We start from the raw sequence: 14,205 nt of genomic DNA, 5'->3' as shown, positions 1-14,205 counted from the left end.
AACATGACCCTAACTGCAACTGTTTCACAACCTCAACCACGTGTTTCAATGTGTTTCAGTTCATCACATAGATACACTTGAGTGTGCCCTATGTGTCACTATGAGACGCAGAGGGGCATAACAAAGCTTCAGTATTTGACAACCTGGGTATGAGGACAAGCTACAAGCGAGGGTCATACCTGACCACAGGCATATGTGCATTTATTGTTGTCTTACAGATACTTTCTTCTAATCCTTGCCCTCATGTATGTGATGCTCCTCGTTAATGCTCATAAACAGCTGTCTAAAACAAACTAAAGAAGAATCAGATCTTCATATTTTTTTGTTTGTAATGAATCTGTTTGTTTCTCGCTGTCATCTGTCCCACACTCGCTTTCTTCTTCTCTTCAAAATCAAAAGTACCGTGGAGAAAATCAATCCTTAAAGCTCAACATACTTCAGAGTTTCTGTTGACATCTGCAGATTGTAGTTCTTTTCAGTTTCTGGCAGCTTGGAGAAATCCACGAGGCACGGGTGCTGCCGCTTATTATCGTCCCTTATCTGTGAGAAAAAGAACAGTCACAGAAATTATATTCCAGCTTCCCTTTGTTGTCTGTAACTTTGGCCCACAGTCACTCTATTTGTATGTGCACCATGTGGGAAAGTTTACTAAATATATGCATATGAAATGCACAGCCTTGTAAGTCAGTGCCATTGTGAACCAACAAGGAGAGGAGAATGTGGTTTAAATACAGGGTGCTACTGGGTGCAGTGATAAGACAGTGTACTCTAGTGAACATGTTATGAAGGAGGAAGGGAGCATGTTTTCTTGGGGGAGATAGAAAGGTGTGCGACTGGAATACCAAGCGAGAGAGGTGTTATGCCTCTCTCGAGGCCAAATAATCCCTTTGGCAATGCTGCTCAGAGGAGGCGGCATGGCAATGGCGGATGTTTACCAAGAAAACATGCAGAGCTGCGTACAGATATGCAGCTGTGTGTGTGGGTCCAATGAACACCAGCCAGCTCTTTTGTGAATAGTACAAGAACTCTGTGGGAAATCTCTCCTCTGGCAGTTCTTCCTTTTACAGAATTACATTTGCGGAACGAAACAACACAAAAAAGGTATTTTTATGCAACTAAATAATGAGTGGCTCTTTGCTTATTGGCTCTGCTGAATGAGCTCCTGTGTAACCACATCCAAAATTACAATACAGCTAATACTATTTGCACCATAGCCATCTTTCAGGGCTGCAGAACATATTGTTTCATTATCATTTTCGCGATGTCCTGCGCGATAAACACATCCTGAAACGACTGTGACTTTATATTCAGAGATTTTCTGAGTTAGTTGAAAGGGCGTCTCAGTAGAAAACTGCACCTTAAAATGTAACCATGTCTCTTATGTTTAAAAATTCTTTTATTCTTTAACTCACCAAGCAATTTGTTGTATTTTAGCAGTATACTGAAAGTAGCAGCAGCTGAAAGCATAACTTTTATATGCAAAGTTCAAGGTCATTAGATATCACATTCTTTCCTTGTATCGTGCTGTGCAGTGCACCCCTACTAGTTCTCAGTATTTAACATATTTGTGCCCCTGAACTTGAAGGGAAACTTTGGTATTTTTCGAGCTGGACTCTACTGTCCCATGTTTTTGTGTCCATGCGATTACTAAAGACAACTATTTTTGACAATGGTTCAGTATTGAGAGAGACCGCTGCAGCCACAGTGGCGAAACAGGCTGCATTGTAATCCCCACGGGTAATTGTGCATTACAGTCAGTTTACATGCACTAAATTAAAAGTTTGTTTTTCCTCTGAGAGACTCAGGTTGTTATTAGAAGGACCCTTTGGAGAAATGAAACATATTTTTTTTATCTTGCATTGGTGCTTTTTGTTATCAAGCAAGGTGACTCACTGCAGGAAAAACAACAACACAAAAAGAGTTAGTACTATCTAAAATATTTTCAATGTCATGGCTGAATATTTAGCTGGTTTCGACAATGCGGGAAAGTGGATCAGTAAAAGGTAAGAAAAATGTTTCATTTTTCTGTTGGGTCCTTTCCTCAATGTTGTCAGACATTTACAGTATAATACCAATCTGAGCCTGAGTGGCAAAAACAAGCACTTTTATTGGCTGTTAATTGACGCTGCACAATTGTCTGTAGGGGTTACACTGCAGCAGGATGACACTGGAAACCCTGTGGAGCCAGAGCAGGCCGAAAATACTGAGGGCAGCATTGTGAAGAGAGGCAGTGTGTTTCGCTCCGTGCTGCAAGGCCTCTTCTAGCCCTTGGTTGGTGCTGGACATCCGACAACCACCTTGGAACTGTCCACCCACCATGTCAGCAATTAAGTGTTGAAAAGGCTTATAACCTTATAACCTTATGTATTCTCTCTCAATACTGGACCAGTTTCAAAAATTGTTGCCCCCATTAGTCACTTAGACCCAAAAACACAAGAAAACAGGGTCCAGTTTCAAAAATACCAGCGTTTCCTTTTAAGTAAGATAAACTTCTTCAGTTCAGATGTTATTTCATTTCACACTCTCCAGATACCCTCATGCTAAATTGAAGGTTCTGTTGAGGTGCTGGAAAGGTTGAAGGCCTGTATAAGTCTGATAAACATTTGTATTATAGACATAAGAGCTGCGTTCCATATTGTTGTTTGTGTTGTCATCTGTGCCTTTAAGGGCAAAACGGGTCACTTAACCGGCATTATCCTTTAGCTAATGTACAATAAACCAAGAAAGTCATCGACGGAGACAAAAAGGACAAGCTGTTAATTTTTTTACCATATACATTGCAAGTTTAATGACATTAATAATTAAAGAACTTTGTGTTTTTGAACTGATCATATTAAAAATATATAGTAGGCGTTCTAGTACTGTGTTACAATATTAACAAACTTTGAAGGAATATTTGGATTGTCAAGAGAATCTGGAAGACAGTTAGCTTAACATAAAAAAATAAAAGCAGGCAGAAACAGCTCGCCAGACTCTCTCCCCCTGAAAAAAAGTCTCTTAAGCTTACTAATTGTATCTAGCTTGTTTAATTTGTACTCAAATTATTTTGTTTTTTTAAATTTGAACAGAGCCAGGCGAGCTGTTTTCCCCTGCTTCAAGTCTTTATGGTAAGCTAAGATAAGCTAAGAGAGTACTATTGATCTTCTCATATAACTCTCAGCTCAAACACAAACAAGCATTTTACCCAAAATGTCACACTATAAATGTGTCATAAAAGCGACCCCTGGGTTTACATTTGGATGACGGATTATGTCTTTAAAGAATCAATTAAACTTGTTTTAAACAAGGAAAAACTAAATGCAGACAATTAAAAAACGAGCTCTCCTCTTGGTTTATTGCTGCACAGGAACTGCCGAAGCACCCCGTTCTGCCCTTTGGGTGAGACAATACTTTGTAATTCATGACTTCTACTAAAACACAGACACAATGACTCCGCTGCCTGAAAACAAACTTGGAATGAAGCATCTAAATGGATGGTATGAAAAGCATCAAACATGGGGAATGAGAATTTTCTTTTCCACTTACCCTCTTTTTGGTGTGAACCGCAAATTATAAAAGAGAAAGCAAGATGACGTACAGGCTTTTGATGACTCAGTTCTAATACTGCCAACAACTAATGCATTTAAAGCTGCTCTTTAACTCAAATCTGTTCAGAAAATGTGTAACTGTGATGTTAATTTGTCCAGAAACATGGCAAAATGCAGAGTGATGATTTTGGAAGTAAAATCGGAATATGTGTCACCTTGCCGTACGACCAGCCCAGCTCAATTTTATTCATGCCCCACAGTTCGTGGATGTTCTCCGCCAGCTTGTCTCGGACCTTCTCTAAATGAGGCGGCATAACAATCTGAGGAAAAAGGCAAAGTGTGAATCTAACTGAAACAGTGAGAGGGTTATTAACATGTTAACACGTCTCCTGTTAGTGTACCTGGCTAGTTTCAACAGGTGTGGGGATGAAGGAGGCCTGCGACATGAACTGCGTGGTGCCCAGCAGATCTCGGACTCCATCTGCATCCCTCTTGTACTCTTTCACCGGCTCCACCTTCATCTTCTCTTTCGGCAGCAGAGCTTCGTAACACGGCGCATAACTCGACGGAGGCAGGAACTTAAAGTCACCATGTCGGCCACCCAACAGGAAGCGCACCCTGATGAGATAAAATGTTATTAAATCTATTATTTTTCATGCTTAAATTGTGGAAGGAAAAAAGCTAATTAACTGGAGGGAAGTGTGTGTAAATATAAATTATATATCTAATCATAAATGATAATCGGGAAGCTATTAATGAAAGAAGCATCCAGTGAACAGAAAACCTGCCGTGCAGCTAAATGTAACTGTTTTTCCTCCTCTAAATCCACTTCAATCAGTTCCAGCCTCTGCTCTAACAGGGACAAGTTTAGCTCGGAGACAGAGGAAAAAAAGAAAAACGTCGCAGGCCATCACTGTGAAGAGGCTCTCCGGAGGCTGCCCAAAATAGCTACTCAAGTAGTAGTGGTGACGCAACCAGGCCCATTCTGACTGCAGCCCTCAATTATTGAGGAGTGAGGATGTGTGCCTGTCATTTTGTGGCACGTTTAATTCCGTGGAGATGTTCACCCCGTTCAGTGGGTCAGATTCAAGTACAAGCTCGGAGGTGTTGTAACCGCATAGAAGTGGTTAGAAGGTGGCACTTTACATATGAGATGCTGAACTTTGACTTTGATTGAAATGTCTCAGCAACTGCAGGATGGATTGCCATGAAATTTGGTACTGACGTTCATGTACCCTCAGGATGAATTGTGATAAACTTTAGTGACCCCCTGACACTTCATCTAGTGCCATAATCAAGTCAAAGCATTGATAACTTGCCCCACCTTCTGTTTATTACCAAATACCTGAACCTGATCAGCATGTGCTAGAGCTGGGTATTACCAAACACATACCAATACTAGTACCCTTAAAGTGATAATGATACTACGCTTGTTGCCAAATTCATCAGACACATCACGCTCGACTTCACCTCCCTACAGACTGTATGGGTTGTGGCTTCGGTAGTGGGCCAATCACGTCACAATAAATCGAAGACAACTTGTGGTGATTGGCTGCGAGCAAAAACCACACAAATAGTCATTGTCTTCTAGATCAGTGGTTCCCAACTGGTGGGTCATGACCCAACAGTGGGTTGTGGGTCCATTCTTAATGTACTGCAAATGACTTGCAAACATCTTGTTTTTTTAAAAAACACACTTTATTTTGAAATATAGTGAATTTCTGGCAAAGAGCTTATATTTTGAAGTGCCACTTTCTGCTGTAGAATGGGAAACAGCTACTTGAAAGAGACAGCAAACTAGCTCAACTGCACAGCCAAACACAAGTAAGATGCTTAATCTATTAAACAGTGTGGACCTTGAACTAATCACTATGAAGAAATCTGGACCCCGTGGCTGGACCAGCAGTGTTCTAGATGCAGTGGTTGTGTGACTGGAGAAGTTTTGATACTGTTTGGTGCTGGGTTATTTTGGTCGATGCCTTAAAGGTATCGAGTACCAATACCCAGCCCTCGTCTTGAATGTACTTTGCGCTAATGCTTATTTGCTGAACTAGGATGGTGAACAAATAAAAAATATACCTGCTTAACATCAGCATGTTGAGATATCTTAATACTCCCCTCATTATCTCGTCATATATGAAAGAAACCTCAGTGGCATTGTGTTGGAGAAATTGTGGAAAAATTGGGGCTCACACGCACATTTTTTGGGGTTCTGGGGAAGCGTTGAGAAAGAAATTGACAAAATCATAGAGGTAGATGTCCCGACAGACCCACTGATATTTCTGTTAGGAGTTATACCTAAAGAGAGATGTAGCAAGGATCGGAGGTGTATACTGAGGATACTCTTACCAATGGCCAAGAAAATGATAACAATGAACTGAAAAGACACAAAACCACCAACTATAACCCAGTGGACGCAGAGACTCAAAATGGTTTACACAATGGAACGAATGACAGCAAGTCTGCAACTGAAAATGGGCACTTTTACACAAAAGTGGACTTGAGTTACACTATATTTGGGGATCTAATCCAATAGAATGGGTTGTTGGAAAATATTGTATTATATTGGAATAATGAACACTAAATAAAACCTCACAGAGCTGCTAGCTTAGCTGAGGGTCATCCCTATGTTCCCAAGGGCCAAGTCTAGCCCTGTATTAAGTTTCGAGGCAACATTGTATGATATCAGTGAGGATTATCTTCTCAGTTAAAATTGCAAAAAAATTAAAGAATAAATAAATAAATGGACATTACGCTCTAAATGCAGTTTGAATGGCAAAAATCCATTCAGCCCCTGAAGTCAAGACATCTGTTTTGTCCACAAATCTGAGGGTGTAGGTTTCAAAGAGTATAACATCAGGAGACTATAAGCTGTAGGTGGGTGATTTCAACATATTGACTCAGGTAAACATACACTAAACATTGGACCTAAGGCAAAGATATTGCTGAAAACAGAAAACCTTTTGAAAGGTCTCCTTAATGTGTCATACTAAGAGGATATCGATCTGGGGAACACAGCTGTTGACTGATGAAACAAAGCCTTCACCACCACAGCAGATAAGTTACCTCAGGATATTCCAGAATCTTTGAAAGACAATGATATGTTGCTGTAACACTTTGAGAGAAATAGTCGAGTCACCCTGATTCCTTTACAAAACTTGGTGAATCACATGCGACTTTCGATTCCCTTTCCACTGCTCATACACTGTCAGGTACAGTACTTTGTGAGAATTAACTTTCATTAGGTAACAAGGATTGAATTCTCTTTTTAATGGCTTACATGACCAAATAAAACCAGGCCAGCCTCCTGGTGTCGAGTGTCTGTGGGCTTCAAAGAGCGAAAGCCGTTAATGCAAAGTGCTGCATTGCTCTACAAAGTCAGAGTCGATCATGGAATCATGGGAAAACTGCTGGAGCTTGAAATTCCATTTTCAAGTCTTGTCAATCACACCTTCTGCGGTCGCCATGGCAACAGAGCAGAATACGAAGCCAGCCTATTTTACCTGTGTCCAATCTCAAGTCTTTGAGGATTAATGAATTTGGACCAGACTGAGTGGGTGGATTAGATGGATTTCATGCAGGGCAGTGTTTGTGCGAGCGTAGGTGAGCGGCATATTTCTATATTTCTCTTTTGGCTTGTCCGTCTCACCTGCGAGTGCTTCTGCGTGTGGCAGAATGTGTGTTCGTCTCAGACAACACACATGAGAAACAAATAAAACACTCACTTGACCCCTGCGGAGAAGCTGACGACAGGAAAGAAGAGGCCGTCTGTGTTGAAATTTTCGAACATTCCCTGAACGGGCTGTCCGTTGATCCTGAAAGAGATGCTGGGAGCTCCCAGGTCCAGACAACAGCTCACCACATCCTCTGAGGTCAGGATGTGCTGGTTCATGGACGCAACCGCCCGCGGGATACGACCTGTTCGGGACACACACGCAGTTATGTGAAATACAACCCAATGAGTGATGCTGGCACAGATCACGTCTGTCTCACACACACACACACAGGACCGAACACACAACTGCGTACACACAGCTACACACTCTGGGCAAGGAGATCATCCCCGCAGGGTACTGATCCTGTCTAGACACAACCTGGCTGTAGCCCATTGTTAGCTTATTATGATATCATCCGAGTTACGCACTAACACAGTATTTTCTTCCCCTACTGACCTGACCAGAGGTGGAGTCCATCAAAACCATACGAGTAGAGGTCATCTCCGACTCCATTGCCTCCCCATCCCTCTCCTCCTCCAGGGTAGGGAGCGTAGCCTTTAGTGTTGGCCCAGCCCACCCTCAGGTGGGAGGGCTCGCTGGTCACAAAGTGGTCCACCTGGTCAATCATCAGCTCGTAGTACCACTTCTTATACTGAGCCGAGCCCTCGCACACCCCCAAGAAGATATTCGGTCTCATACTGGCAATGAAACGAAACATGAAATCATTAGTTATCCCTCCGAGGCAGGGAGATAGCCTCAGATAGTGCCATTTTCATTTGTAATAGCTTGTATTTTTTCTGAAAACTAATGAATAAGTCCACCCTCAGGAAAAGTTAATTCAATTTGCTTCTAATGTATTTTGTTCAGGAAGTTCCTTAAAAGTGACGATATCAAGGCAGAGTGCAGCAGATCACTTCACTAGTGTCAAGAGACTGATCCAAAGAGATATGTGTGATTAAATTTTAGAGTTAAAATGACCTCACTCTCACCAAAATGCTTTCTTTAGTTGTACAAAGTGAAAATATCTAAGGATAATATGATATAATGGGATATATAAACGCTAGGTACAACCTCAGCCACTTCATTTTCCAAAACTATGATGTCATGGTTGAGCACACATGCACCACAGTCCAATTTACAGACCATGTTGTTAGGTGTTCATGGTCCATGCTCAACATGTAGTTTTAGATGTGTACATCGTACACTCAATTACACGGTCCACAGATTGGAAGGCTGAATGTACACACACCCACAGTGGAATGGTCAGGGCTCTGGAGCCGCTTAGATCATCTGTTTGTAAGATCAAACTTAAACCTAATTGCAACGTGAGTGAGAGATTTACATATCACCTAATTAAACCCAGCTGCACCACACAAGCTAATTCTTACACAAGAATGAGTTATAACTAAATATGTACACTCAGTAATTAACAACTATCCAAATGTAACGCAAGGTCCAACCAAATATCAGGTAAAACAGCAAAAAAGAAAATGTGAACTTAAGCAGCCTTATACACCTCCAAAACACTAGTCAGCAACAGGGTTTCTGTGACATGCTGTAAAGTTAAGTTGATTCACAACACACATTAAACATGGCTTAATAGCGACAACTTCAAACAGAAGTACACAAATCAGCTTCACTATAAGCAGCATTCACAAACAAGGCATTTGTCTTTTGATGGACACATTTTCCCCACAAATACAACATGCTAATGTTTTTAGCACAAGCCTATGGCATTTTACATTGTATAAATTAGCCTAGCAGCTACTGGATTTTTCCTCTACTCACATAAAGCCACAGACAACAGCAACATTTAACAAAGGTAAAGTTTCCAAATTTGGTTCCCTTACAATTCACATGGTTCACCGACAAAACAACTGTCTTATAGTAAACACATTCTCAAAACAAATATAAACAAGCCTATGGCATTTTACATTGTATAAATTAGCCTTGCAAATAGCAGAGATTTCCTCTGCTCATATTAAGTCAGGATAAATCATACACAAGACATAAAAAGCTATTTTGTGGGGACTTTATTGTCTTCACAATTTATTGTTTATTGTCTGTGAAATAAAAGTAAATAAAATCTTTATGTCCACTGAGGGAAATGGTTTCAGTTTAAAAAAATAGACAGGAGGTCTGTGTCGCCGTGATGTGTAGTAACATTTCTGGGGAGGTGCACATCAGGCTACGACCTAGGGTACAGCGTAGGGATTCAACACAGAAGTATACATCCCACATAATGTTACAGCTGTGTGCTCTTGGAAGAGTTCTAGTAACAGCCCTGTGTGAGTACATAAGCGTGTCAAAAACCATCCAGAGAAGACGAAAAGAGCTTGACGTGATCGATGCAATCATATCACGTCATTAGTACGTTATTCACTGAATCCGTTTCCACTGCACTTACTGGCAATAACCTTTTATCGATGCACCACCTCCTCCAAGCGTGAGAACTTTTTAGCGATATTTCAAAATTTCATTTGAATGTTCAGGCATTTTTATATGCAAATTGATGCGCACATTGAAAAAGTGCAAAAAAATGTGGATGGAAACGCACCTAATGCTACGTAGCTAACTGCACCAACTGACAAAGCTAATGTTAGCTTGCTAATATATGACCTATTTAGACTCAAGAGTAAAACAAGTAATGTAACATATTGACCTGACACTTCAATCAAAATTTTGTTCAATATTGATGTAAGAACTGGGATGATTTCATGAAAATGACATGAATCCTCAAATTATAAAACTTTTAGCCGTCAAAGGACCTAGCGATACGATGCTAACCTAGCTTAAATCAATTCAGTGAGGTTAGCATAATGAAATATTTTCAATTTGCTAACTCTGAAATACATTTTTCCATCTATGCATAACATACAAATAAAAAAAGTCATACAGTACCAAAATTACAAAAGACATACATACATATTACATATTAAACAATATACTTTAGATATCACTTACCCGCTTTAAACTGTTATATTCTGAGGTTATATCAGCTTGTAATGATGAAGTGACTTCTTGTTTGTATTACTGATTGTAGTTTTTGATTGTATTTAATGGTGCTTTCCAATCGTTTAAAAGGTGGTTGGTAGTTACAAAGACTTTCAGAAGTATTTTACACACAAACATAGCGATGGACTCATGAATAACTAGTGCAACCCAATCCTGTACACCATCCACAGACGAGGACTTAAATCACTTGGTGGCAAATGAGACCTTTGCTCCTTATTTCTAGCCATTGCATTTGCAAATGCAATTCTGAAATGCAGATAAATAAATAAATAAATAAATAAAAACCTAAAATATCAAAGAAGCATGATGTTGAAAGGAGACGTGCTGAGTGTAAGGCCGTCTAACCTCTGGACATCATTGACCAGCTGGGTTTGCAGCAGCAGATCTCTCTTGGGCAGCAAGTGATCACAGATTAGGTTCTGATTGGTTCGCACTGCTACGCCGTTACACACACACAGCGAGCAGAGCACATCCAGAATCTAAAACAGAAAGTGGAGGCAGCAGGGAGGAAAATAAGCATCAATATTGAGAGGAAGAGCACAACACAACTGATTTCACATTGACCTTATTTCCCCTGATTAAACCCTGGATATGAATCTGTGACTTTCCAGAAATTACTTATCATCTTTGTCCCCTTCACTGTCTAGGTTGCTGCTCTAGGGACAGATTCTTTCCATGCAACCACTGCATAATTACTCAGAGATGCTTATTGGGGGCAAAAACATGTCCAATAATATTCCTTTGATGTTAGCTTAGCAAAGCTGTAGAATTAAATGAGCTGGAAAGTTCAGCCAAGGGCGACAGGCCAGAGCACCTATGCTTTATCAATGGACCTTTTCTCCTGCTTCCAGAGCTAAATTATACACTCAGGCTGATTTATGACCCGGGCCAGCCGACTGCCTGCACCTGGTCTCATTTCACTGTTAAACTGATTGATTCATGATGGGGACACTCTGCAACCAAACCCCCAGGAAGCGTCTGTCAAAGATGGAAGTTTGTATGCTGGTAGAAGGTAAGCACAATGAATTAGCAGCTACAGACAAGAAGAGGTGACAAAGAGGCCCAAAGGGAACTGTTATGGAAATGAATGTGCATCCAGTGAAGCATTTTGGTGAGCCTAATGAGAAAAGAACTGGAGATGGCTGGATGCAAGATAAACAAGCACTTTAGGTGGTTTTCGTGTGCGTTCTTGCTTGACTAAAAGTTTTTGACAACATTCGAGTCACTGCTGATATTTCAGTAAATCTTACTGGTCCAGTGTGTAGGATTTAGAGGCATCTATTGGCAGAAATAGAACATAATTTTCACGTTTTATTAGCTTATAATCACCTGAAAATAAGGACCATTGTGTTTTCAATATCATAGAATGGCCTTTTTACATCTAATTTCAGAGCGGGTCCTCTTCCATGAAGTCCGTCATGTTGTTTCTATGGTGGCCCAGAATGGACAAACCAAACACTGGCTCTAGATAGGGCCAATAGTGTTTTCACATCAGCCACCATAATTCTCCTACACGCCTGGCACACAGGAGTAGTTTCAGTCTGTTGCAATCTGCAACCCTCACCACTAGATGCCACTAGATCCAACACACTAGACCTTTAAAAGCAATGTTTGACATTTTGGAAAAAAAAATTACTTGCTTTCTTGCTGAGATTTAAATAATAAGATTAATACCACTTTTACGCCTTGAGGTAAAAATGAACGGGAGCCAGCTCAGCCTGTTAGCTTAGCTTCGTAGCTTAACGGAAACAAGGGGAAACAGCTCTCCAAATTAAATAGCAAAATCCACCTAACAGCACCTCTAAAGCTCACTGGTTAATGTGTTAAATCTCAGTTGTCTAATGTGGACAAAACAAAATTTAAAAATTACATTCTGTGATTTAACAGGGGTTATGTGCCGGACTATTTCTTGGTAAGGAGCATAGACTGGATAATAAAGATGGATGACTTGACAGCTCCCCAAAAGTGAAGCCAAAACATCTTGATTGCCCCCTGGTGGATAGCTGCAGTATACGTCATACAACCCACCCCTTTCATGTTAGTGGATGGGACATGGGCCAAACTAAAATATCGAAGTATACTGTCAGTTCTTATCACACTGATGTATGTTCAATAGGGGTGGGGAAATGATCAAGTCTTAGATGCATCTGGATGCGGATGTGGACGATTCAGCCTCGATCCACAAATGTTAACAATTGATTATATAATGTTTATTAATAATGTGATGTTGACAAAATGAAAGAGGCAGAAATCAACCACGACAGCAGTGCAGCACTGAGACAGTCTACATCGTGGACACACGAGAGCGAAACTCAAAAAACTTATTCGCAAAACTCAGCAGTTGCAAGCATGTTTTATTTAATGTCTAAATAATTACATTTGAGATGGACGTTAACGTTAACCAAAGCCCCTACACCCAGTCTGTTCAGCGTCTTGTCTTTTCCCTCAGCTTATACAGAGCGGAGAGGCTGCTTTCCACTTCTGGAAAACAGAACAGTGGAGCATGCCACCTCCCCCTCATTTTGTTATTCCTATACAGGCAGGGGACTGTAAGGTGTAGTAGTCACACAGTGAGAAAATTTTGATGCATCGGGATGCATTGATAATTGTTTTATCATCAAATCAAATCATAAGGTGCCTGGAGATTCCAACTCCTAATGTTCAAGTGTTCATTTTTCTGATAAGCTTGGTTTTAATGACTAATTTGATGCTATAAAAAGGAGGCTTGACATCATGATTGACAACTTTGTGTGTCAATATGTGTGCTTGCAATCAATGGTGCTGCTCACGATTGGTTGCACAGGTGTATGGGAGAAAACTCAATCCCGCCATAATTGCTACTGCGCAGACTATGGCTCCAAATTATGCCACCAACGCAAGATGGCAGCAGCCATATCCAGGATATTTTGGCTTCATTTTTGTACAGTGGGAGTAAGTGGAGACATGTCATCCAACTTTATCTACAGTCTTTGTAGATAAAGTTATGTGCAACCAGCGGAGACTCCAGGAAGCTACTGGTCTCAGGTGATGGTACAGATTTTGTTACCTTTGGCGAGAGCCAGGCTAGCTAGAAGAGGAAGATATACTTTATTCATTTTATTTCACTCTATTGTCAAATAAACACAGGCCTGAAATACACACACATGCACAAAGAGGACCTATACATGCATGGACTGGCACCTCAGGGGTGCTCAGGAGGCAAAACCATATTTGGTCCGAACAGTGACTTGAGCCGGCGACCCACCAGTTTCCAACCCCAGTCCCTTTGGTCTGAGCTACTGCTGCCCCAGTAGTCTTTATGCTAAGCTAAGCTAATTGAAAGCAGGCTCCAGCTGCATGTTTAACTTACTGACGAACGCTTTGTATAGATCATCTCATCTGACTCAGCGAGAAAGCAAATAAGCGCATTTCCCAAAATGTCAAACTATTCGTTTACAAAAATATTTCACTGTTTTATTACCTTGTACTAATTTGCAGTTTCAGTGTGTGGTTTCTTTTCACCATCTTTATTTTCCACTCGGGCTCATTCCACATTCTCCTTGAGCCCTGATGTGTCATTATCTTACATCACAGCAGAGATGGTACCCACAGATTTACATTCGACTATAGAGGCACGACTCGCTGCTCACCTTGTGGTTGCGTCCGTGCTTGTAGAGCAGTGATATGATGGACTTGATGTGTCCTCTCTGGATGATGTTGAGGGCCTCGGGGCTCTCAATTAGAATGCAGTGCAGAACCTCCAGAATGCCTGCACAGCCGCAAATTCATCAATTAGTTAACACCCGCAGAAGAGAAAGACACACCAGAGGACACTCGTCAAAGAGATATCCAGTCCGCATAGATTAACAGGGAACACTGTTCACACACTGCTGCTGCTTCATTCTTTATCATACACTTAAAAAGTGCCTATATAATTTCTGAGCAAGCAGTGTCATCTTTTTACATCC

At 40.9% G+C, this 14,205-nt stretch overlaps 1 protein-coding gene across 8 annotated transcripts in view; it reads right to left on the bottom strand.

The window, feature by feature from the left end:
• Positions 1–14,205, bottom strand: part of LOC117267239 (ryanodine receptor 3) — a 168,041-nt gene that overhangs the window by 97,133 nt on the left and 56,703 nt on the right. For all 8 annotated transcript variants that reach the window (XM_078175018.1, XM_078175022.1, XM_078175019.1 and 5 more), the window contains exons 16-22: positions 13,888–14,006; positions 10,604–10,737; positions 7,700–7,941; positions 7,253–7,445; positions 3,929–4,145; positions 3,743–3,847; positions 437–540 (exon numbers count right to left, since the gene is read on the bottom strand). In XM_078175018.1, the coding sequence (XP_078031144.1) occupies positions 437–540; positions 3,743–3,847; positions 3,929–4,145; positions 7,253–7,445; positions 7,700–7,941; positions 10,604–10,737; positions 13,888–14,006 (1,114 nt within the window). The remainder of the gene's footprint in view (positions 1–436; positions 541–3,742; positions 3,848–3,928; positions 4,146–7,252; positions 7,446–7,699; positions 7,942–10,603; positions 10,738–13,887; positions 14,007–14,205) is intronic.

Source organism: Epinephelus lanceolatus, chromosome 15 (genome assembly GCF_041903045.1).
Source record: "Epinephelus lanceolatus isolate andai-2023 chromosome 15, ASM4190304v1, whole genome shotgun sequence".
NCBI classification, from domain to species: Eukaryota; Metazoa; Chordata; class Actinopteri; order Perciformes; family Serranidae; genus Epinephelus; species Epinephelus lanceolatus.
Note: the sequence above shows the minus strand (reverse complement) of the source record. Positions and strands in the feature narration are given on the sequence as shown.